Source organism: Dendropsophus ebraccatus, chromosome 9, assembly GCF_027789765.1.
Source record: "Dendropsophus ebraccatus isolate aDenEbr1 chromosome 9, aDenEbr1.pat, whole genome shotgun sequence".
In the NCBI taxonomy this organism is placed as follows: domain Eukaryota; kingdom Metazoa; phylum Chordata; class Amphibia; order Anura; family Hylidae; genus Dendropsophus; species Dendropsophus ebraccatus.
In genome coordinates, this window is record NC_091462.1 from 14,032,103 (window position 1) to 14,058,285 (window position 26,183).

General features: G+C 45.0%; 1 protein-coding gene across 7 annotated transcripts in view; it reads right to left on the reverse strand.

Moving 5' to 3' along the window:
- The window catches only part of ZRANB3 (zinc finger RANBP2-type containing 3), a 190,267-nt gene that overhangs the window by 9,844 nt on the left and 154,240 nt on the right, over positions 1-26,183 (reverse strand). For all 7 annotated transcript variants that reach the window (XM_069982610.1, XM_069982611.1, XM_069982614.1 and 4 more), the window contains 5 exons: positions 20,939-21,142; positions 12,995-13,086; positions 10,346-10,447; positions 3,909-4,051; positions 891-1,034 (listed from right to left, as the gene is read on the reverse strand). In XM_069982610.1, the coding sequence (XP_069838711.1) occupies positions 891-1,034; positions 3,909-4,051; positions 10,346-10,447; positions 12,995-13,086; positions 20,939-21,142 (685 nt within the window). The remainder of the gene's footprint in view (positions 1-890; positions 1,035-3,908; positions 4,052-10,345; positions 10,448-12,994; positions 13,087-20,938; positions 21,143-26,183) is intronic.

Genomic DNA, 26,183 nt, shown 5'->3' on the forward strand with positions numbered 1-26,183 from the left:
TTCATAAAAGGGGTATTCCGCTTAAACTATTAACATGTTGCAGCCCCTGGGGAGAACATAACAAAGAGGCTATTTTTACACCTCCGTGCTCCCCCGGTGTCCTCTGACATCATCTGAACGATCCTATCTTGGCAGTCACAGCCTGCTCAGCCAATCACTGTCCGCGGTGCTGTCCTGCTTCGGTCAGTGATTGGTTGAATAATCTGTCATGGCTGAGACGAGTCCATGTTGGATTAATCAGGAGTGTTCTGTGGAGGACCTGATGATGTCACAGGAGACCCCCGATCGGTACAAGTCTGAACACTCAGACATGGACTGATCAAAACTTTTGATATGACATGTCAAGAGTTTTTTTTAAAACGACAAGCACATTTTAATGTCCGGAATACCCCTTTAAGAAGTCTTCTGGGGTCTGGTTATCCCTCTCAGCCAATCAGTGAATGTGAATTGCTGTTCTGCACACATGTACTTTCCCCTTATAGGATATCTTTGTCCCCGTAGCGGTGAAGATGCCCCTCCCCCAGTCCTGTGTTACGGCCGCCGCTATCAGACACCCTAATAATAATAAATCCCCTATAAATCCCGGCCTTCTGCGCTTCCTCATTTTGCTTTATTTACCGTAAAATCTTATTAAGCTCCGGTACACAGACTGGCCGCGGAGGATGCAATCATAGCGGACTGTCACCCCACAATCTCAGGATCGGAGCCCTCTTATATTTTTATTAGGATTTTTCCTTTCAGTTTTACAAAGGTGATAAAACAAAACAAAAAAAAAAAAACAACAACCTGTGAACCTTTAAAGATGAAGGAAAAGTCAGGGGAATGATGTGAGCGGTGGTGGCGCGGAGGTTGCGGTGATGGCTGCATCTGTCAGCGCGCACAGCACTTACCGGGTGGGGGGTCCCGCAGCTGTAGCCGCAGACACCTTTTCTTTGACGGACGAGGTTCGCTCCCTGCTGACAAGCCTCACGCTCCCCCCGCTGCTCTGAACTTTGCTTAATGAGGCGGCAGCGACATCTTCTTTGGTCAGGTACCTGCGAAGAGAAGGCGATCAAACAACAACATGTATGTGAGACCCCATTACACCGAGCCGGGCCGTGTGTGTGATACAACACTCGTACTTTATCACTGCTGCGCCCCCGCGCTTAGGCTCTGCTTACCGTTCTTCTACTTAAATATTGATTTTTTTTTGGTTTTTTTGTTTTCTGTTCCGGGTTTGTAAAATGTCATCTTAAATTTTTTATCAGGAGGGAATGGCGCGGAAGCGGCTCTGCTAATTAGGAAGCAGCCAGGCTCGGACATTAGGGCAGGCGTCAGCTGGCGCCACATACTGGGCGCAGGTAGTGTCACATCCCAGTCAGGTCTCTGGTCTGGGTAACACACGAATGTAACATCCGAATCTGGGAAACACAGGAGATTACATTGGCCCGGGAGCTCACACATGGCGATTTGTGGCATTATCACTGGATGGTTTTGTGATGGACGTGCAAAATACACGTTCTATGACACTTTTTTTTTATATATATAAATTTTTATATTTATTTTTATATTTTATTTGGACTTTTTGAAATATTTTTATGCAAATCAGGTTAGGGAATAATCTGAAGTGTTACGCCCCAAAATAAGTACGTATCATTGACTTTTTCAAATGCTTCAAGTGTGCAGCGTTTTCCTATTGAATTCAAGGAAAAAATACAGATGGAATTGGTGGAGTAAATCTATTTCATGTCCCTAAATACGCTGCGAAAAAAAACACCTAATCCATGGTGTGCTATAAAGTGCATGTTTAGGCCATGTTCACACACTGTATAAACAACGGCTGATGTCTGAGATGTTCACCCAACCATTACTGCAGTATCGGCCGGATGAACATCACTGTGAGCACAGGCTTTTTGTACGGCCGTTGTTCACTGAATAGACCTGACAGTTATTTTGTGCGGCTGCAGAGAACCACGGCCATAGTGTATACACATTGGGGGAGATTTATCTTACATGGTGTAAAGTGGCTCAGTTGCCCCTAGCAACCAATCAGATTCCACCTTTCATTCCTCACAGACTCTTTAGAAAATGAAAGGTGGAATCTGATTGGTTGCTAGGGGCGACTGAGCCAGTTTCACTTTACACCATGTATGATAAATCTCCCCCTATGGCCGGTGTTCTATACACGGCTTATTCAATGAGGCACTGCTATTAAACAACAGTCGTCGTTGCACTCTGCAAATACACTGTGTGAACGTGGCCTTATAGACATAGCAGAGCTGGCAACGCGCGCGTGTGACTGCAGGCGATACATGGACATCGTGGATGTTGGCTGATCATTGATTTAAAAGGCGACCTATCACAAGAAGTGGCCTAAAGTGGGTCCAATACTATCTGCAATCTTTTACATAGGGCTGCATACATTGTATGGCAAGGATTGGGAACTTCTAGCCCTCCAGCTGTTGAAAAACTACAACTCCCATCATGTCTGATCATGATGGGAGTTGTAGGTTTGCAACAGCCGGAGAGCCAAGATTCCCTACCCCTGTTATAAGCGATAAGTGGCTGATAACAGGGAGAAGTAGACAGGGACAGATATCAGGACTGGTGCTGTATACAAAGAAAGAGTAAATTGCGCGGATGTATGATAATGCGTCCGGATCTTATCGCGTGATGTTCCTGACGGTTCAGGGTTGCAGGGTTCAGGTTATTATTACGGGGTTCTTTTCCGTTTTTTTCACAGATATCTTATTTTTAGCTATTTTTTTCTCTACCACAAGTCTCGTGTTGCTTGGCAACAAGTAGATTTGATCAAAGCGTAAAAAGTGCGACACGTAGAGCCCCCATCCAAGAGCCTGACGAAAAAAAAACGACACCTGCGGCGGTTCTGACATACGTGACAGCGGCCGTAATAAAGTCCACGGATTAAGGGAGTTCTCCGGCCTGTCAGAAGTGTAATGTTAGAATAACAGAGTGGACAGATCCTCGGAGGAGACGCCGCTCTGAAATCCGCCAGCTGTATAATACCGACATTTATGCAAAAAAAGGATGAAAAAAATGGGAAAAAAAGCAGGAAAACAGGAGAATGATGGGAAATGTTGTTTACCCTGTCTTTGAACCCCTTTAAATTTAACATTCTACTCCACTGAAAGTTTTAAGAGGATCAAAGGGGGTCATACACCGGACATCCTCGCCAGTCAGCTGTATGTTAAAGCCGCAGCGCCCTCATAGACAGTAAATGCAGACAGAAGCGCCACACACGGTGTAGTGGCCATGTTGGGTTACTGCAGCTCAGCTCACATTGATGTGAATGACTGCTAATCTGCAGTAACCCTATATGGCCACTACAAAATGTATGGCGCTGTCCACTTCCATCTCTGTATTGTGTATGTGAGCACAGTGACTCTAGTGATAGTGATGACCTATCCTGAGGATGGACTGTTAACCAAAAAGTCCCGCAAAACCCCTTTAAGGGGACCCAGACACCTTTACAGACACATCCGTCTTCTCATTCTCATCTAGATTCCACGTCACATCAATTTCAAGGGGAAATTCATGGCCTAGTTTCTTTGACCCAGAGAGGTCCTTATATAGTACCGCCGGCTTACAGAGACATGGCGCCACAGTAACCAGAGATGAGATAGACTTCACTTAGTGTCTCTATAAGAAATGAATGTTTTCTTGGCCGCGTTCCAAACGTGATGAGCGCGGACGCCCATAGACGCGGATTACCATCAATGGGGATTACCGGCAGACGTCATGTGATCTTTCTCTTTCTTAGTTTTTACCTATAACATAAGAAAAAATCAATTTCCCCCAGGAGGAGCGATTGAGTCAGCGCGACCCGCCATAATTTGCGGCACACAATAGCCTCCACTTTTTTGCTGTGATTGGAGTGCACCCTTCTCGCCCAGCTGAAGCGCTCCTACCTCTTGGTGCTGCTGTGCGTTGAGTGCTGCTTGGAGAGTTCTCCTGCGGCTAGAGCGGGGTGGCTGAAGATCAGGCCGCTCTTACGGATTATCCTCTGCTTCATCGCTGTCAAACTGTTCCATTCTCTGACAAACCTGAGGATCTGGAAAGTGACAGGGTCAATGGAGGAAATAAGCGCACGGCATCTTGACTGCGGTCTAGGAAATGCCTGAGCGGCACAGAGGCACAACATCAGCGGCGGGCGGGAATGCAACCGAAATGTTAGGACACTGGGGGGGTGTGGGGGTGAGTCTCTCTAGGGTCACATCTAATAACTCGCACATTCAGCTGAAGTGTTTTCTATGGAGGTAAGTGTTTACCAGATGAAATAGGTAACAATTCATAACAAACTCAGCTCCACTACATCAGACACAACTGTGTGTCCTACAATGGACAAACTCAACTCTGCTACCTCTGAAAAACTTGATTCTGCTACAAAGATATGCATATCTGGAGACACAGTAACTACCCTGGACGCACTCAGCTCTGCTACATGTCATTCACTTCACAACTACATATGGCAAACACAGCTGTAGCCCAACGTGCAAACTGAGCACCGCTACCTTGCAGATTCCTTGTTCTGTTATAGTGGGAAAATTGTGTACTGTATGTTACCGCAGACAAACTCCGCTCCGGTATCTATTACAAAGCATTTACGCTACTGGAAACAAACTCAGATCTGCTACATATCACCATTAACACAACCAGAGGTAAAAGTAACTCTGCTACATACCACAAAGCGTTTATGGTACTGGAGACAAACTCGAGTACACTAAATATGACAAAGCGTATAGGCTACTGTAGGCAAACTCCCCTCCCCACTGGAGACAAACACAACTCCGCTACATATCGGGAACCATATTATTACATTTAATAGCTACACTATCTTGTCTATATGGCACAAACTGAGGAATCCAGCACTGCTACATCAGGCGGACGTGATTCTGGCACATGTGTGGGTTCAGCTCTGCTACACGGCACAGTATTAGCTCCATTATAACTGTGAATCCCTTAACAGTAACAACTCGTTCAGCTCTGCTACATTGCACACCTGTACATCTGCAACCTACGTACATGGCAGCAACTACGTCAGATACCAATAGCAAACTCAGCTCTGCAACATCTGTAAGGATAACTCTGGCAGATGGAGAGAGGGGGGGGGGGGTCGTAGTGGGGGAAAAAACTTTGTAAAGTGTATTTCTAGCCGGGAGGGAGAGCGTTAACCGCGAGGCCATGAATATTGATGAATTATCACAGTTGGTAATTCTGCAAATGAGAAGAAAAAACTCGCAGCTTCTTGGCGTTTGCATCCACAGAAACATGTAGGTGTGAGTTTTTGCAAAAGGAGCAGAACCCGGGTTTATTTTCAGCCTCAGCAGACGTTACCAGCACTCGCCTGAATCTGCTGCAGAAAAACACTATACATATATATATATATATATATATATATATATATATATATATATATGCGCCTTAAAGGAACCTTTCTGCCATGCCGGAAACATGGCGGGAGAGGGGTTGTATTTATTGCTCTTTATTGTGTTACTCTCAATAGTCAATAAAAGCCGCAATTAATTGTTCCCGGCACGGACGCCGGCGGATCACTGGCAGCCATTGTTCAGGGTCCTCTGGGACAGGATCCATTTATAAAGGGAATGTCTTGGACACTGCTTTTCATTGTCAGGAAAAAACACAATTATAGAGACTGTTAGGTGAAAAGAGTAAGTAGAGGAGGTGTCTCATATCGCTGTTATAAATAGGGGTCCCCCTTTATGACCCATACAAATAAATCCATGTAATACCGCATTGTTCCTCTAGTGGCCGCTGCAAAAGAAAGAAGCAGGAGATGGAAACTTCAGGCCACCCCCTTTATTATAAGAGCCCCAAGACAGGTGGCAAAAGGCTTATGTTGTCGGGGGTGTCAAAAGCGCTCGTGTTTGGGGTCGTCTGTGATGTATTGTTAACAAAGGGCCTCATATATCAATGTGTCACAAGTTTGGACACATGGCTGCTCTCTTAGAAAAAAAACAACTGGTACCACACTTGTCTACAGGTTGTGTGTGGTATTGCAGCTCAGCCCCATTCACTTGAATAGAGCTGCATTACCACACACAATGCATGGACAGGTGTTTCAAAGAAAGAGAGGCTAAAAAGGGGACAAATTAAGATATGACTTCTGTAGCAAATAGAATATGCCATGTAGCATGATTGCAGACAGTCAGCCAAGGGATCCCGATCTGTTCTCAGACCAAACTGTAGTAATCAGAAAAATCCAGAGACTTAGGAGAGCACAGGACAGTAAGACTCCGCCCATGAAGAGGACAAGGAGGCTCCACCCATGAAGAGAATTGAAGAAGGAGGCTCCACCCATAACGTGAATGGGACAAAGAGACTCCTTACATGAGGAGAACAGAAGGAGGCTCCACCCATGAAGAGAACAGAAGGAAGCCCCACCCATGAACAGAACAGAAGAAGGAGGCTCCACCCATAACGTGAATGGGACAAAGAAACTCCTTACATGAGAACAGAAGGAGGCTCCACCCATGAAGAGAACAGAAGGAAGCCCCACCCATGAAGAGGACAGAAGAAGAAGGCTCAATCCATGAAGAGAACAGGATAAAGACGGTCCTCCCATAAAGAGAACAGAAGAAAAAGTAGGTGGAGGCTCCACTCATGAACAGAACAGAACAAGGAGAGTCCACCTATGAAGAGAATAGAACAAGAAGGCACCACCCATGAAGGACACTGAGGAACCATACATAAAAAAACATGACAAGGCGACCCCAACCATGAAAAGTCAAGCAAGTGCAACTCCTAAGATAATAGAATAAAATGCTCCACACATAAAGAGATCAAGACAGCGAGGTGCCATCCATGAAGAGAACAGGACAAAGAGAAAGACGAGAACAGGAAAGCTGGAAGCAGTAATGGGAGACTATTCTAGGTTGGAGGCTCAGTAATTGACATGTTTGTGAACAAGGAGAAGTCCAAAGATGTAGAAAATGCAGCTGCTAACGTACATAGAGGACAAGGGGTTTTAGCAGACATCATGAGGGAGGATATGAAGGTCTTAAAAGTGTTACTGTTTAAACAAAAAAACTTTTGACATGTCAGAGACGTTAAAAGTTTTGATTTGTTCAGGTCTGAGTGTTCAGACACGTACCTATCGGGAAAGCCGGGAGAGGACCTCACTAAGCTCGTCATGTAAGTCTATAGAGCCCGATTCCGCAGCTCGGTCCTCTCTTCGTTCTCACGATCGTTCCAGATCTGAACACTAGGCCTGGACTGATCAAAATTTTTGACACGTCAAAAGTTTTTTTCCTAAAATGACAGTGACACTTTCAAGTTTGGATAATATATTTAGGAATATGTCATAGAAACAATGACCCTATGAGGGGGATGCAGCTGAAGTTAACCACTATTCAGTGACAGAGCAAGATGCCTTCACTACATTTATCAAGAGTCGAGAGACATTGATGAAATGTGCCGTAAACATTGTTAAAGCAAATGACATTTCTTACATAGTGACAAAGTCTCCCTGGGTGACATTACTGACACATGAGCCCCTATTGGCGAGGGCTGTGTGGGCGGCTAATGACTCCTATATGCTGTAGCCTGATACATCGTAGTAAACCGACGTGAAATATGTGATGGATCAGATGACACCAAATCGAATATCCAAAAAAGCCTGAAAATCCCCGACAATCCGGGACGGGCTGCAGCTTCCTGCAGAAAACAGCTGCCGCGCCCGCACTCCTGGCGATAATCCCACACAGTAAAAATCACCCGCATTCCGGATAATGGAGACGCAAGTGGTTTTCTAGGGGACCAAGAATGAGATTGGTGCAGGATTATGAGCCATATTTTATATTTTTTACCCTTTTATGCCTGATATGAGTTAAAGTAAATATTGATAATTGTCTAGATATAGGTGTCAAACTTGTGGCCCTCCAGCTGTTGGAAAACTACAATCCCCATCATGCCTGGACAGCCAAAGCTTTAGCTGTCCAGGCATGATGGGAATTGTAGTTTTGCAGCAGCTGGGCCCCTTTATGGCATGGATGAATTTCGGAGCCGTATATAAATGATTGTCTATGAGATGAGAGCGCACCCCATACTGCAGAGCTACAGATGATGGAAGTTAATGAATGGGCTCCATGTGACTATCATATGCACAGAACTAGAGAATATATATTCTCCGCAGACAAGCCATAATATATGGTTACCATGGAAACTGAATACGGGACTGCACAGGGAGATTAGTGGACCAGTCTATTCTATATATATTTCCCTTTCTGTCGTTAATTCCCGTGTATTTCTAGTTTCTTCCAATAATCCTTCCATGGAGGTACAGGTAATAGGATAACTGCGCTGACTATCCTAATCCAGAACATGGGGATTCTAGAAAATACACTGTATTATACATATTAACACTGAGGAGGGGTAATCCTGAGCACCTGCGAGGTCACACATACTGATTATTGCCATAGTGGTCAATAAACTTTTCATAACTTAACAGTACAAACGAACATGAGAAATTTTGTAATATATCTTATCAGAGAAAATGGTCTCTTCCTCCATTTATTTGGCATATTCTTTCTACCCCTAAACTTTATGAAACTAAGTGAAGCTTATAATTCACTCCAAAAACTACTTATACCCATCCCTGCACAGATAAGCTCACCTAGGAATCAGGGTACAGCTGCCCATAGAAGTCTAAGGAGAAGGGAAGAGAGGAAGTAGCTGGAGAAATAAAAAATGATTTGCAGCGATTGTAGGTGTTTACAGCTTATAATGCTCAATACTGCTGTATAATGTTGTATAGTGTAATATACAAATAGAGGGGAGCAAGACCTCCTCTTCTATGTGTGTATTGAAGGTGGCCTACAATCAATAGGGACAACTGCAGAGGGAAAAAATGGTGAAAGTGCCATATACAGGTGATATACAGCAACCGCCAAAAGAGTCATACTCCTCATGTACGTACAGGATAACCCGTAAACATTGCACTTGAATTGTGCAATGCTGGAACAAAAATGTAAACAAAAGTCAGAAAAAGAACAAGGAGGCTCCACCCATACGGAGAAAAGAACAAGGAGGCTCCACCCATAAAGAGAAAAGAACAAGGAGGCTCCACCAATAAAGGGAAAAGAACAATGAGGCTCCACCCATAAAGGGAAAAGAGCAAGGAGGCTCCACCCATAAAAAGAAAAGAACAAGGAGGCTCCACCCATGAAGTGAACAGAACAAGGAGGCTTCACCCATAAGGTGAACAGAACAAGGAGGCTCCACCCATGAAGAGAACAGAACAAGGAGACTCCACCCATGAAGAGAACAGAACAAGGAGGCTCCACTCATGAAGAGAACAGAACAAGGAGGCTGCACCCATAAAGAAAACAGAACAAGGAGGCTGCACCCATAAAGAAAACAGAACAAGGAGGCTGCACCCAAAAAAAAAACAGAACAAGGAGGCTCCACCCATAAAGAAAACAGAACAAGGAGGCTCCACCCATAAAGAAAACAGAACAAGGAGGCTCCACCCATAAAGAAAACAGAACAAGGAGGCTCCACCCATAAAGAAAACAGAACAAGGAGGCTCCACCCATAAAGAAAACAGAACAAGGAGGCTCCACCCATAAACAGAACAAGGAGGCTCCACCCACAAAGAAAACAGAACAAGGAGGCTCCACCCATAAAGAAAACAGAACAAGGAGGCTCCACCCATAAAGAAAACAGAACAAGTTTTAATAGGACTAGCCAATTATTTGTGTGGTGGGTCCACACTCCACCTTGATGCTATGTCAAACTAGTACTGGACATACTGATAAACTAATCCCTAAGATGTCTGGCAGCGGTCTGCTCCCCTCTCCCCACTGGAAACACATGCCCACTTGGCTCAGCTATATTAGGGATCGGGGTTCAGACAAACATAAGGAAGCAAAGGGCATGTATGGTGGGGAGCAGAAAGAACATGGGTGATGTCACTCTCCGGCCTCTCAGGACATCTGTACTCTGGACTGATATTTATACAGCGCAGAGATCAATCGTCACAGTAAAAAGTTTAAAGGGTTATCAAGCGTTACAAAAACATGGCCACTTTTGCACCACTCTTCTCTCCAGATTGGGTGGGGTTTGAAACTCTGCTCCATTGAAATAAATGGAGCTTAATGGCAAACCACACCGGAACTGGAGACAAGAGAGGGGGGAAAGTGGCCATGTTTTTGTAACGCTGGACAACCCCTTTAATAAAACATATTAACACACACAATGACTGCGGCAAACTTTAGAACCCATGACCCGTCTGTGCCGTAGAGAATCTCAGATTCCTGGTGACGGAGAAGACAACCCCCCCCCCAGTGCGAGTCATTAACCCAATTTTCAGCCCGGCGCCTCTTACCAGGGACCGGTTCGGCTTCTGCTGCATGGCTTCAGGTAAATCATCCCAGTTTTCCAATTTAATATCCAAAGGAATAAAATTACAGTTCAGCGGTTCTTCGTCCTAATGAGATAAACACAGGGTTAGGGCTTTATAAAGCCGCTCCGAGAGGAATCAGGAGTCGCGGATAATTAAGAGGTTTGTAGTTACTTATAAGATACTGCGGCGGCAGGTAAAGTGTTTAATCCTAATCATCGGAAACTGACCCGCACTGAGCACCACCATGTTTACTACAAGAATCATTCATTTCAATGGAAGTAAAGCAAAAACATTGTGAACATAGAGGACGATATACACAGATTGGGGTTCGTTCCAGTACTGGTGCAAGATTAATGTGTCAAAAGTGGTGTCAAATTTGAGGCTCTCCAGCTGTTGCAAAACTACAATTCCCATCATGCCTGGACAGCCAAAGCTTTGCTTTAGCTTACCAGGCATGATGGGAACTGTAGTTTTGCAACAGCTGGAGTTTGACCGCTGTAGTTTAAACTTAAGAGTATAATAGGTATCAATAGAAATATAAGAAAAAAAGAAGCAAACACCATCTCCAAACATACCAAACATATATTCATACATATATATTTATGTTACTTCTGCAGGATGAGAAAAACATAGCTGCCTTCTTCCAAAAACAGCGCCACACCCGCACTCAGGTTGTGTGTAGTATTACAACGCTTTAACTTCAATGGTACCGAGCTGCAATATTATACTCAAATTAAAGTTAGACACTGTTTCTGGGGGGGGGGGGGGGGGGGCTGCTATGGTTTTTTAATCCTGGAACGCTCTTTTAAACGTACCAGGCAAGTGGTGGATTCAAGAAAGTTCCTCTTTACATTAACAGGTCAAAAGCTTCGATAGTATCAGGGTGTCAATGCTAAGACCACCAGCGTTTGCTAGATATATCAGGGAGAAGAGCACAGCCCTGCACTTTACTCCCTACAATGTAAGGGGCCATTTATCAACCAGTAACATTGCTGGAAACGCTACTTCGGCCGATAATAGGCGCACATAAAACTGACAGCGATCAGCTGGGAGCAAGAAAACGTCTGATCCTTGGCTCATTGCATCGTCGGCAAAATTTATCAATATCTGCCACACATCTCCCTGTGTACACAGGGAATGATCAGCCAGTAGTAAAGGGAAACTGACAGCATGGATTTTCATACATCCAGAACACACATGCAGTGGATACATACCTAGTGCACTGCTGCTGTGTGATCCGGCATCCTGCATTCCTGCCCTGCTCTCCAGCCGCCGCTGTATCTTCAGGCCAGAGAGCAGGACGGGAGAGCTAGAGGGTGGGATGTCGGATCACATAGCAGTGCACTGGGTAAGTATGCACTGTATGTGCGATCTGGAAACTGTCAGCATGCATATATCTGTGCTGTCAGTTTCTATGACCGTACGAACAACACAAGGATCCTTCGTGCGGCCCAGCCGCTCATTGCTGTGCCATGTAAAGACACTACAAACAAATGCCAATTTTGCTGATCGCCGCTTGTTTGCAACCTTGCACAGCCCCATGTCGGGCCATGTAAAAGGACCCTAGTCTATGGAGCTACTGTAAGGAGTTGGGTTCAATGGTCAGCCAGAAAGTGAAGCACATAGCAGTGCTCTTCTCCTTAGCTTGATCTATAATTGCCTATTTTGTGTGTACGGCCACCCTAAGACAAGACTCATCAGTCTAGTGTATGTACTCCTGTGCATGGCCTTGCAGGGTTTGGGTACATGGCCACCCTAAGGGTACTATTACACGAAACGATAATCGGCCCTATCCAAGCGATTATCGTTCCGTGTAATAAACACAACGATCAGCCGATGACAACCATCGTCGTTGTCGGGCGCTGACCGCGCATCGCTACATGTAATAGCGGTGCCAGGCCGGCGGTTGATAATATGCAAAAAGAATACATTACCTATCCATGCTGCAAGTTTCCTCTTGCGCTCTGCTTCTCCCCGGGTTCCACGTGCTCCAGCTTCAGAGTGGCCCGTCTCAGCTAACAGGCCGCTCAGCCAATCACTGGTCGCGGTGGTCCCGGCCCATGATTGGCTGAGAGGCCTGTCAGCTGAGACAAGCCGCTCTGAAGCTGGAGCACGCGGGACCTGGGGAGAAGCAGAGCGCAAGAGGAGCTCTGCAGCATGGATAGGTAATGTATACAGTTTAAGCAAGGGCTGCAACGACATCGGTAATGATGTCCATGCAGCCCTTGTTAAACGATTATCGGGCCGCGTGATAGGCCCAGTAAACGAGCGCTGATATAGCAGATCGGCGCTCGTTTACAGTTATTATCGGGCCCTGGTCGGCCCGTGGAATACTAGCCTAAGACGAGACTCATCAATGCAGTGTATGTACTCCTGCGCATGGTCTTGAGGCTTTGGGCAGAACACTGAACACAAGGTGTTGTGAAGAGATGACTGAAAGATTCCCACAGATCACCATTAATCTCATCTCCGGCAGAGGAGACAATACGGCTTTTTAATTCAATAAACTGCAATCCCAGCTGGCACCGGAGGTGCTGAAATATCACAGAGACAATAAGCCGCTCTCCTCTCCACGTCTTCTTTTATTTCCTTATAATTTGCTAGCCCCTTCCACCCAGCCTGTGTACATACCTTGCTATATAAATAGATGCGATCCGTATGCCTGCTGGCACAGAACATTAATCCATCATACGCAGGAAAACAAGTGGAGTTGTGACAATGTTCTGCAATGAAGCACAATATGTAGGGCAGTGAGTATGGATGCAGGACGCTGTATACAGAGCGTGCTGCCACTAGGGAAAACACTTTACTGGGAGAAGCGAGAGTGGCAAGAGGTGGGGGAGGTGAATAGAGCTCAGAAAAATATGAGAGCCTCTAGAGAAGAAGTGCGAGAGTGTATGGGGGGTGAAAAGTGAGAGCTGCAATGGGAGAAAGTGAGGACAAGCCAAAAAAAAAACACAATGCACAGGACTCGGCAGGGCAACAAGGTGAGGGAGCAAGATGAGAGCGAGGACAGAGAACAGACTGGAAGAGAACAGAAAATACACTGCAGACAGCACGGTCAAAAGACGGAAGACGAAAAGAGCACAGCGATGGAGATACAAGTCAGACAGTAAAGTAATAGAGAGTGTAGGACAAGAGTGACAAAAAGAGACAGTGGGGTAAAAAGGCAACATGGCAAAGGAGAGAGCAAAATAAGAGAGCGGGTGGAGAAGAGGGCACAATAAGAGAGCGGGTGGAGAAGAGGGCACAATAAGAGAGCGGGTGGAGAAGAGGGCACAATAAGAGAGCGGGTGGAGAAGAGGGCACAATAAGAGAGCGGGTGGAGAAGAGGGCACAATAAGAGAGCGGGTGGAGAAGAGGGCACAATACTGGCACATTGTACAGATAAAAGAACATTGTAAAATACAATGCCCAGATGCGAAAGCATGATAATAGGGAGGAGGGGCTCAATATAAGCAGACAGCAAATAAGAAAGCCTATAAAGAGAACAGGTGAAGGAGAGAGCTAAATACAGGAAGACAGCAAATGAGAAAGCCCAAAAAGAGAGCATGTAAAGGAGAGAGCCCGAATACAAAAACACTGTAAAAGACAGAGCAAAGAAAAGAGACACAATGTGAAAGAGTCCACAATTGAGCAGGTGAAAGAGAGCAGATGAGGAAGAGATAGCAAGGAGAGAGAGGATAGAGAAAGCTAATAACAAAGAGAGCTTAAAACGAAGAAAATGAATGAAAAAGAGCTTGATAAGTGTAATGGTAGAAAGAGAGATGCGGATGCGAGTGACTGGTGGAGAGAACATGATAAGAGCCCAAAACGAAAGCAGATGATGGAAAGAGGCAGATAAAGCCAATGATGGAGAGAGCACAGAGAGTGATGGATAGAGCTCACATGATGGTGAAAGACCAAAAAGAGAGCAAGTGATAGAGCCAAAAAGAGAGTGCCGGAGGGAAAATCAAAGAGAGTGAAAAGGTGAAAAGCAGGTCAAGTTAATGTGTGTGATGGAGACAGCCTGGTAAGAAAGCAAATAAGAAGGGAGTCCAATAAGAGAAGAGGTGAAGAGAGAGCCCAATAAGAGAAGAGGTGAAGAGAGAGCCCAGTAGCAGAAGAGGTGAAGAGAGAGTCCAATAACAGAAGAGGTGAGGAAGAGAGCCCCAATAACAGAAGAGGTGAGGAAGAGAGCCCAATAACAGAAGAGGTGAGGAAGAGAGCCCAATAACCAAAGGGGTGAAGAAGAGAGCCCAATAACAGAAGAGATGAGGAAGAGAGCCCAATAACAGAAGGGGTGAGGAAGGGAGCCCCAATAACAGAAGAGGTGAGGAAGAGAGACCAATAACAGAAGAGGTGAGGAAGAGAGCCCCAATAACAGAAGAGGTGAAGAGAGAGCCCAGTAACAGAAGAGATGAGGAAGAGAGTCCCAATAACAGAAGAGGTAAGGAAGAGAGCCCAATAACAGAAGAGGTGAGGAAGAGAGCCCCAATAACAGAAGAGGTAAGGAAGAGACCCCCAATAACAGAAGAGGTGAGGAAGAGAGCCCCAATAACAGAAGAGGTGAGGAAGAGAGCCCAATAACAGAAGAGGTGAGGAAGAGAGCCCAATAACAGAAGAGGTGAGGAAGAGAGCCCAATAACAGAAGAGGTGAGGAAGGGAGCCCCAATAACAGAAGAGGTGAGGAAGGGAGCCCCAATAACAGAAGAGGTGAGGAAGAGAGCCCCAATAACAGAAGAAGTGAGTAAGAGAGCCCAATAACAGAAGAGGTGAGGAAGAGAGCCCAATAACAGAAGAGGTGAGGAAGAGACCCCCAATAACAGAAGAGGTGAGGAAGAGAGCCCAATAACAGAAGAGGTGAGGAAGAGAGCCCAATAACAGAAGAGGTGAGGAAGAGAGCCCAATAACAGAAGAGGTGAGGAAGAGAGCCCAATAACAGAAGAGGTGAGGAAGAGAGCCCAATAACCAAAGGGGTGAAGAAGAGAGCCCAATAACAGAAGAGATGAGGAAGAGAGCCCCAATAACAGAAGAGGTAAGGAAGAGAGCCCAATAACAGAAGAGGTGAGGAAGAGAGCCCCAATAACAGAAGAGGTAAGGAAGAGACCCCCAATAACAGAAGAGGTAAGGAAGAGAGCCCAATAACAGAAGAGGTGAGGAAGAGAGCCCAATAACAGAAGGGGTGAGGAAGGGAGCCCCAATAACAGAAGAGGTGAGGAAGAGAGACCAATAACAGAAGAGGTGAGGAAGAGAGCCCCAATAACAGAAGAGGTGAAGAGAGAGCCCAGTAACAGAAGAGATGAGGAAGAGAGTCCCAATAACAGAAGAGGTAAGGAAGAGAGCCCAATAACAGAAGAGGTGAGGAAGAGAGCCCCAATAACAGAAGAGGTAAGGAAGAGACCCCCAATAACAGAAGAGGTGAGGAAGAGAGCCCCAATAACAGAAGAGGTGAGGAAGAGAGCCCAATAACAGAAGAGGTGAGGAAGAGAGCCCAATAACAGAAGAGGTGAGGAAGAGAGCCCAATAACAGAAGAGGTGAAGAGAGAGCCCAGTAACAGAAGAGATGAGGAAGAGAGTCCCAATAACAGAAGAGGTAAGGAAGAGAGCCCAATAACAGAAGAGGTGAGGAAGAGAGCCCCAATAACAGAAGAGGTAAGGAAGAGACCCCCAATAACAGAAGAGGTGAGGAAGAGAGCCCCAATAACAGAAGAGGTGAGGAAGAGAGCCCAATAACAGAAGAGGTGAGGAAGAGAGCCCAATAACAGAAGAGGTGAGGAAGGGAGCCCCAATAACAGAAGAGGTGAGGAAGGGAGCCCCAATAACAGAAGAGGTGAGGAAGAGAGCCCCAATAACAGAAGAAGTGAGTAAGAGAGCCCAATAACAGAAGAGGTGAGGAAGAGAGCCCAATAACAGAAGAGGTGAGGAAGAGACCCCCAATAACAGAAGAGGTGAGGAAGAGAGCCCAATAACAGAAGAGGTGAGGAAGAGAGCCCAATAACAGAAGAGGTGAGGAAGAGAGCCCAATAACAGAAGAGGTGAGGAAGAGAGCCCAATAACAGAAGAGGTGAGGAAGAGAGCCCAATAACCAAAGGGGTGAAGAAGAGAGCCCAATAACAGAAGAGATGAGGAAGAGAGCCCCAATAACAGAAGAGGTAAGGAAGAGAGCCCAATAACAGAAGAGGTGAGGAAGAGAGCCCCAATAACAGAAGAGGTAAGGAAGAGACCCCCAATAACAGAAGAGGTAAGGAAGAGAGCCCAATAACAGAAGAGGTGAGGAAGAGAGCCCAATAACAGAAGGGGTGAGGAAGGGAGCCCCAATAACAGAAGAGGTGAGGAAGAGAGACCAATAACAGAAGAGGTGAGGAAGAGAGCCCCAATAACAGAAGAGGTGAAGAGAGAGCCCAGTAACAGAAGAGATGAGGAAGAGAGTCCCAATAACAGAAGAGGTAAGGAAGAGAGCCCAATAACAGAAGAGGTGAGGAAGAGAGCCCCAATAACAGAAGAGGTGAGGAAGAGAGCCCCAATAACAGAAGAGGTAAGGAAGAGACCCCCAATAACAGAAGAGGTGAGGAAGAGAGCCCCAATAACAGAAGAGGTGAGGAAGAGAGCCCAATAACAGAAGAGGTGAGGAAGAGAGCCCAATAACAGAAGAGGTGAGGAAGAGAGCCCAATAACAGAAGAGGTGAGGAAGGGAGCCCCAATAACAGAAGAGGTGAGGAAGGGAGCCCCAATAACAGAAGAGGTGAGGAAGAGAGCCCCAATAACAGAAGAAGTGAGTAAGAGAGCCCAATAACAGAAGAGGTGAGGAAGAGAGCCCAATAACAGAAGAGGTGAGGAAGAGACCCCCAATAACAGAAGAGGTGAGGAAGAGAGCCCAATAACAGAAGAGGTGAGGAAGAGAGCCCAATAACAGAAGAGGTGAGGAAGAGAGCCCAATAACAGAAGAGGTGAGGAAGAGAGCCCAATAACAGAAGAGGTGAAGAGAGAGCCCAATAACAGAAGAGGTGAAGAGAGAGCCCAATAACAGAAGAGGTGAAGAGAGAGCCCAATAAAGAGAGGTGAGGAAGAGAGCCCAATAACAGAAGAGGTGAAGAGAGAGCCCAATAACAGAAGAGGTGAAGAGAGAGCCCAATAACAGAAGAGGTGAAGAGAGAGCCCAATAAAGAGAGGTGAGGAAGAGAGCCCAATAACAGAAGAGGTGAAGAGAGAGCCCAATAACAGAAGAGGTGAAGAGAGAGCCCAATAAAGAGAGGTGAGGAAGAGAGCCCAATAACAGAAGAGGTGAAGAGAGAGCCCAATAAAGAGAGGTGAGGAAGAGAGCCCGATAACAGAAGAGGTGAAGAGAGAGCCCAATAAAGAAAGGTGAGGAAGAGAGCCCAATAACAGAAGAGGTGAAGAGAGAGCCCAATAAAGAGAGGTGAGGAAGAGAGCCCAATAAGAAAGCAGATTTAAAATAAATAGAAAAACAAACAAATAAAAGAGCAAGGTAAAGGTGAGGGCCAGAAAATAGAGCTGCTTCATTATGGTTGTAGGGCAGTGAAACCTCCTCCACAAGACCTCTGACATTGGTGAAAAGTTGTTTTCTATAGGGCGGTCTCATCCGCTGTGCACTAAGGATCTATCATATAAAACCTGGTCTGGATAAGAAATAAGAAAGAATGAAAAATAACAGACAAGAAAATGGAGCTAAAGAGGACGGCACAGGGAGCAGGATGATGGACAGGAGGAATAATGAGAAAAATATGACACAACAACCTCAGCATGGAAAGACATCACTTAACAAGAGAGAAAATAGGGAACGAAGAACAGAACAAATAAAATACAGATAGGAGAGAATCTGCAATAATAGAGAAGAGAACAGAGACCAGGGAGATCGAGACACAAGGGAACGGATCCAGGGGCCCCACATCACTACAGAGGAAGGACATCAAGGAACAAGGGAGAGGATCCAGGGGCCCCACAACACTACAGAGGAGGGACATCCAGAGACACAAGGGAGCGGATCCAGGGGCCCCACATCACTACAGAGGAGGGACATCCAGAGACACAAGGGAGCGGATCCAGGGGCCCCACATCACTACAGAGGAGGGACATCCAGAGACACAAGGGAGCGGATCCAGGGGCCCCACATCACTACAGAGGAGGGACATCCAGAGACACAAGGGAGCGGATCCAGGGGCCCCACATCACTACAGAGGAGGGACATCCAGAGACACAAGGGAGCGGATCCAGGGGCCCCACAACACTACAGAGGAGGGACATCCAGAGACACAAGGGAGCGGATCCAGGGGCCCCACAACACTACAGAGTAGGGACATCCAGAGACACAAGGGAGCGGATCCAGGGGCCCCACAACACTACAGAGGAGGGACATCAAGAAACAAGGGAGAGGATCCAGGGGCCCCACAACACTACAGAGGAGGGACATCCAGAGACACAAGTGAGCGGATCCAGGGGCCCCACAACACTACAGAGGAAGGACATCCAGAGACACAAGGGAGCGGATCCAGGGGCCCCACATCACTACAGAGGAGGGACATCAAGGAACAAGGGAGAGGATCCAGGGGCCCCACAACACTACAGAGGAGGGACATCAAGGAACAAGGGAGAGGATCCAGGGGCCCCACAACACTACAGAGGAGGGACATCCAGAGACACAAGGGAGCAGATCCAGGGGCCCCACAACACTACAGAGGAGGGACATCAAGAAACAAGGGAGCGGATCCAGGGGCCCCACATCACTACAGAGGAGGGACATCAAGAAACAAGGGATCGGATCCAGGGGCCCAAAATCTATACAAAACAGTGACATCAAGAGACAAGGGAGCGAATTCAGGGGCCCCACATCTATACAGACAAGGGACATGAAGAGAGGAGGAAGAGGATCCAGGGGCCCCAAATCCATATGGAACAGGGATAGGTTGTTAGAATGGTATAAAATGGAGGTGATACAGAGGAGGAGGCAGCTGCCGGTGGTTTCTATTGGAGCCCATTACTCTGCCTGGGCCCTCGTCTAGATGATGCCCTGGAACAATAGTAAGTCGGGTGGCCTCGGGTCATGCAATATGGCTTTTACGGTGTGTTCACACGTCGCAGATCTGCAGCAGAGAACTGACTGTATATCCAGGATATTGGTTTGTTTTGGTGCAAAACCATTGTGCAGTTTCTGTAAATCACCTGCTGTAAATCTGGAGCTTGTGTAACTCAACATGTAGAAGTATGAGCCAATCCTGAGATACATCAAACAGCCCAGAGCTGAAATCCTAATTCTGCTGCCTGGTAATTGGAAAACTCATAAACCTAAATACAGTAACCCATACCAAAGTGCTTAAAAGAAGAAATATAAAACAGTCCCATCTGATGACTGTACAATGCTAGGCCGAAAGACTACAAACACCGGCAGTGTGAGGACATGCTGGGAGATGTGAGTGCTAAATCCAGCAGAATAGTGAGTGCAGCTCTGGAGTATAATACAAGAGGTAACGCAGGATCAGTACAGGATCAGTAATGTATGTACACAGTGACCCGACCAGCAGAATAGTGAGTGCAGCTCTGGAGTATAATACAGGAGGTAACTCAGGATCAGTAATGTAATGTATTTACACAGTGACCCCACCAGCAGAATAGTGAGTGCAGCTCTGGGGTATAATACAGGATGTAACTCAGGATCAGTAATGTAATGTATGTACACAGTGACCTCAACAGTAATATAGTGAGCGCAGCTCTGGGATATAATAAAGCATCGGTAATGTAATGTATGTACACAGTGACCCCACCAGCAGAATAGTGAGCGCAGCTCTTGGGTATAATACAGGATGTAACTCAGGATCAGTAATGTAATGTGTGTACACAGTGACCCCACCAGTATAATAGTGAGCGCAGCTCTGGGATATAATAAAGCATCTAACTAAGGATCGGTAATGTAATGTATGTGCACAGTGACCCCACCAGCAGAATAGTGAGCGCAGCCCTGCACTGTTATACTGGGGTAATCGGTTAAGGCTAGAGATGTCCCCATGACTTGATTGAGTACAAACAACTGTAGTTGGAAATAAAAATGAACAATATATAAAACTGAAGAATAAGAACACTGGACTGAACACCAGGGATGTGCATTACAGGGGACGGGGAGGCCAGAGCTCAGGGGGACAGGAGGAAAGAGCCTACAGCGCACAAAACAAAATGGAGAGTAGAAATTGCAGGGCAAAGGGTGAAGAGCTCAAGAGGATAACTAAGCTGGGACTAATAGGGTCAAGGGGGAAATGTACTGTGACAAGGGGCTCTGGCAGGACGGTGAAGGGGTTGTGAACGCATGTTCAGACCTAGAGATACAAGAGCAGGACTAATGCTGGGACAATAGCAGTGCCAAGTGTCACCGTACTACGATCTGCTACCTGATGGGGGGCAAAGGCCGGCTCTACGCAGGGACAAAAACACATTAGAAGAAGGTTAATTAAACAGACAGAAGAACATTGCAAAGCAATTCCCCAGCCCGAAAAAAAAAACCCGCACCGTACCATCCAATAGCAGGCGGCTCTGTCGATTAAACAGTTAGTGGCGGTGGCCATGGAGGAAGCGTTCCTGGCACATTACCTGGATCAGCAGCTGCCGATTCCTCCCCTGGGGGGGCTTCGGAGTTGTTGTTTTGGAAGCTTAGTAAATGATCCCCCTGTAAGTCACTTTGTGGAGTGGGGGGCGCCTCCTGCAGGGCGCTGGAGACAGGCTCATTATGACTTTGATTTTCTTTCTCCTCTTGAATGCAGGATACGCTGGCTGCCTGGGACTGCTGCTCCGAACCTGAGCTCCGAAAGAGGGAGAAGAACAAGCTGTCAGCCTCATGTGAGGAGAGAACGACAGAACACACAGTATGATGGAAATCACTGACACTAAGTGCACCCAGCATAGGAATAAGGGAATATGGGGTATGGAGTACAGGGGGCAGTATTATAGTAGTTACATTCTTGTATATAGGAGCAGTATTATAGTAGTTATATTCCTGTATATAGGAGCAGTATTATAGTAGTTATATTCCTGTATATAGGAGCAGTATTATAGTAGTTATATTCTTGTATATAGGGGCAGTATTATAGTAGTTATATTCCTGTATATAGGAGCAGTATTATAGTAGTTATATTCTTGTATATAGGAGCAGTATTATAGTAGTATATTCCTGTATATAGGAGCAGTATTATAGTAGTTATATTCTTGTATATAGGAGCAGTATTATAGTAGTATATTCCTGTATATAGGAGCAGTATTATAGTAGTTATATTCTTGTATATAGGAGCAGTATTATAGTAGTTATATTTCTGTATATAGGGGCAGTATTATAGTAGTTATATTCTTGTACATAGGGGGCAATATTATAGTAGTTATATTCCTGTATATAGGAGCAGTATTATAGTAGTTACATTCTTGTATATAGGAGCAGTATTATAGTAGTTATATTCTTGTATATAGGAGCAGTATTATAGTAGTTATATTCTTGTATATAGGAGCAGTATTATAGTAGTTATATTCCTGTATATAGGAGCAGTATTATAGTAGTTATATTCTTGTATATAGGAGCAGTATTATAGTAGTTACATTCTTGTATATAGGAGCAGTATTATAGTAGTTACATTCTTGTATATAGGGGCAGTATTATAGTAGTTATATTCTTGTATATAGGGGCAGTATTATAGTAGTTATATTCTTGTATATAGGAGCAGTATTATAGTAGTTATATTTCTGTATATAGGGGCAGTATTATAGTAGTTATATTCTTGTACATAGGGGGCAATATTATAGTAGTTATATTCCTGTATATAGGAGCAGTATTATAGTAGTTATATTCTTGTATATAGGAGCAGTATTATAGTAGTTATATTCTTGTATATATGAGCAGTATTATAGTAGTTATATTCCTGTATATAGGAGCAGTATTATAGTAGTTATATTCTTGTATATAGGGGCAGTATTATAGTAGTTATATTCCTGTAGATAGGAGCAGTATTATAGTAGTTATATTCTTGTATATAGGAGCAGTATTATAGTAGTTATATTCTTGTATATAGGAGCAGTATTATAGTAGTTATATTCCTGTATATAGGAGCAGTATTATAGTAGGTATATTCCTGTATATAGAAGCAGTATTATAGTAGTTATATTCTTGTGTATAGGAGCAGTATTATAGTAGTTATATTCCTGTATATAGGAGCAGTATTATAGTAGTTATATTCTTGTATATAGGAGCAGTATTATAGTAGTAATATTTTTGTACTTGGGGACTGTATTACTGTGGTTATATTATAGTATTATATAGTATAGTATTATACAGTATATTGTTTATCAGATTGATAGCTGAACATTTTTATATCCCTTCCCGTCCAGGTACAGGGACATTGCTAAGCACAGGAGATAGCTGTGAAATTACATATATGTTTGCTTTCCAACTTCTTTTTGGTTCCTGAGAATTTCAGCTTGGTTTCTCACATAAATTTTCATCTATCTGTCCTCAGCCACCGATGTATTAATCTTCCAAATACCAGCTTGTCTGTACTAAATGTAAAGCACCACACGGGGAGCACTGCTTCAAAACTCATGTGAAAGGTATCACTTGTAGCTATTAGCATTCAGTCTTGGATCTTTATACCAATCTACTGCCGCCATGATAAGACTCTGTGTTCTCATAGTGATGTGAATACACCAGCACAGACATACTAACAGAACAGTGTTATCATTGCAACTATTGCACCCCAATGGAATGAGAGAGGACAAAATTGGGCACCATGTTTTTTTGGTCTAAAAACCTTTTGAAGTATCACATAACATAAAGACGAAAGCAACTTTTTTTTTGAATGATTTTGCTTTAAAGTGTCACTGTCATTTTATTTTTTTTGCAGAAATCAATAGTACAGACGACTTTAAGAAACTTTGTAATTGAGTTTATTAGGCAAATATGCCATTATCTGCATTCAAAAAGACTTTCCCCGGCCCCGCCCCCCCCCCCCCCCCCTCCTCGCTCTCATTCCCTGCTCAATATCAGGGAACTCTTCTACATCAGTCGAGCCCTGTGTAACCTATGGAGAGGGGAGTAGGGAGGACGGAGATTAATCGCCAGTAGCAGAGAACAAAGGATTACACAGTGGGACCTGTGTAAAAGCAAGTATTCAGAGGTCAGAGAGGCCAGTGCTGACTATCAGAGGAGAGAGCCCGGTGATGTAGCTGTAAATTAACTCTTTGCTGTCCTGTTTTGGTGCCTCATCTCCCTCAACCCCTCCCTTCTCCATAGAAAACCATGAAGACAGGGGGGAGAGCTTCAAAATGCTTTTTTATTATAAAAATGCAATTTTTGGCTAATAAACCCAATTACAAAATTTCTTAAAATCGCCCATACTATTATTATTTTAAATAAAAATTAAACGACAGTGACACTTTAAAACCTCCTAGCATTTTGTGTCTACAGCTGTGGCATAGCTATAGGGGTCGCTGCAGCCTCAACTGGGTCCATAAATCAGAGCCTTCCTCCCTCACCAACTGCTTATGCCTGACCTGGTAATCGTCATCTTTAATGGTCAGTAGCATATGAAGGTCTGTGCAGCAGCACTGACAGGAGCAGAGTTCTAAAACAGGTTAAAGGTTAGATGAGTCATAAAAAAGAGGCTACACCGACAGGAGCAGATGGGACCAGAGCGGTTTTTAACCCCCTTTGTTTACTTTAATATCTCCTTCAACCATTCACCAATAAGAGTTAAACAATCAGTTGTGGCTCATTACGCTATGGATTGCATTTACTTGTTATAGCTATGACCAGGGGAAGATTACCGCCCCTAGAGCTCCAGCTTCGGGTCCTGCTCTCCGGCCTCCTCCAGCAGAATGGATTTAATGTTTTAATAAAGAAAAGAGCACTAGCTGCAGCAGGGGCCGCACAGGTACAGAAGTCTCCTTGCTGATCCTTCCTGAGCCAGGCACCTCTCTCCGGCTGCAGCTTATCTCTCCATAAACAAAAGGATTTATTCCAGAAGAGGGTAAAAGAAGCTTCAGCTATGGGGGCCATGGCCCTGTAGCAATGTCTGGTCTACAGCTCCTATGCAGACTACAAACAAACCCTTTGCAGTATAGTGTTACTCTCTCTGGTCCCTTTTCTTCGTTTTAGGGATTGGTTTATATTTTGCATCAAGTTTAGGTGTGAGTGTATTATTTCTGCTTGTTAGGCATTAAAGGGGAACTATCATCAGGTCAGACCACTCTAACCTGCTTATAGCCCCCTATTGCACAGGAGATGCTGAGGATGAAGGTATGTCTGTTACCCTCATCCTCAGCGCCATTCTGATACAGTTTCTTGTTTGCTCCACGGTCCAGTAAGACTGTAGAACTGGGACGCTGTAGGGGCACTGCCCGCCCCCAAAGCACCAATCTGTCTCTGGCCGTCCCACCCCTTTCTAATAATAATCAATGAAGCGGGTTGGCCAGAGCAGGTTGGCTCGTTGATATGGGGGCGGGCAGTGCTCCTAAAGGGCTTAACAGACTGTGAGGCAAATGACTACCTGCACCGTAACGTCACTGAGGATGAAGGTAAGAGACATACCCTCATCCTCAGCATCTCCTGCACAATAGGGATGTATCAGCAGGTTAGATTCCTTTAATCAGATTAACTATTTAAATTTACCCTTTGGGGATACGACACAAAAAACATTTGCATAAAGTGGTAGTTCACCCCCCAAAAAATAATTTCAAATCAACTGGTGCCAGAGATTTGTAAGTTACTTCTATTAAAAATCTCCTATCGTTATGTACTTATCAGCTGCTGTATGTCCTGCAGGAAGTGGTGAGTTCTCTCTAGTCTGACACAGTGCTCTCTGCTGCCACCTCTGTCCATGTCAGGAACTGTCCAGAGCAGCAGCAAATACTCATAGAAAACCTTTCTTGCTCTCCAGACTGGAAATAAAAAAAAAATACATACAAACAGCTGATTTGAGATTTTTAATAGAACTGAATTACAAATCTCTGGCACTTGCTGGGACCAGTTGATTTGATTTTTTGGGGGTGAACTACCCCTTTATAGGTAACGTCTGCAATCTCAGGGTCGGCTGCAGTTTCCTACAAACTGGGCAGACAGAAGCGCTACTGTACAGGGGTAAGGACCCTATTACACAGGATGATTATCATGCGAAAAAGCGTTATAACATTTTAACTTAAATGATAATCGTTCTGTGTAGGCAACGACTGACGAGACATTGTTCAGGTGTCGTTGATCATTGATTTTGTGTCAACACCAAAATCATTGTTAATCGTTCAGCGTAATTCCACATTGTTTGCTCTTTTGTCAGGAACAGACGGAGTAAACAACTGTAGCAACAATCATAACTAACGACTATCGTTCTATGTAATACGGTGAACTATTTCAGGTAGATCTCGGATTGTCAATCGTTTATTGTTAATCATTAAAAACCGTTTAGTCTAGAGGGCTCTAAAAAGCAAAACAGCCCCTGGTCGTTCATTACCACAGTGATCTGTAAGGGCCCCAATTACACGGAACGTAATCAGCCCTGTTTGGCCGATTATTGCTCCATGTAATAAACACAACGATCAGCCGATGACAACGATCATTGGTTGATATAGGTTTGGACTGCACATCGCTACGTGTAATAGCGGTGCGCGGCTTACGATTTCCAAATTCTATACATTACCTATCCATGCTGCAGGGCTACTCTTGTGCTCTGCTTCTCCCCGGGTCCCACTTGCTCTAGCTTCAGAGCGGCCTGTCTGAGCTGATAGGCCGCTCAGCCAATCACAGGCCGGGACCGCCGTGGCCAGTGATTGGCTGACGGCCTTTCAGCTGAGAAGCTGTAGCGCG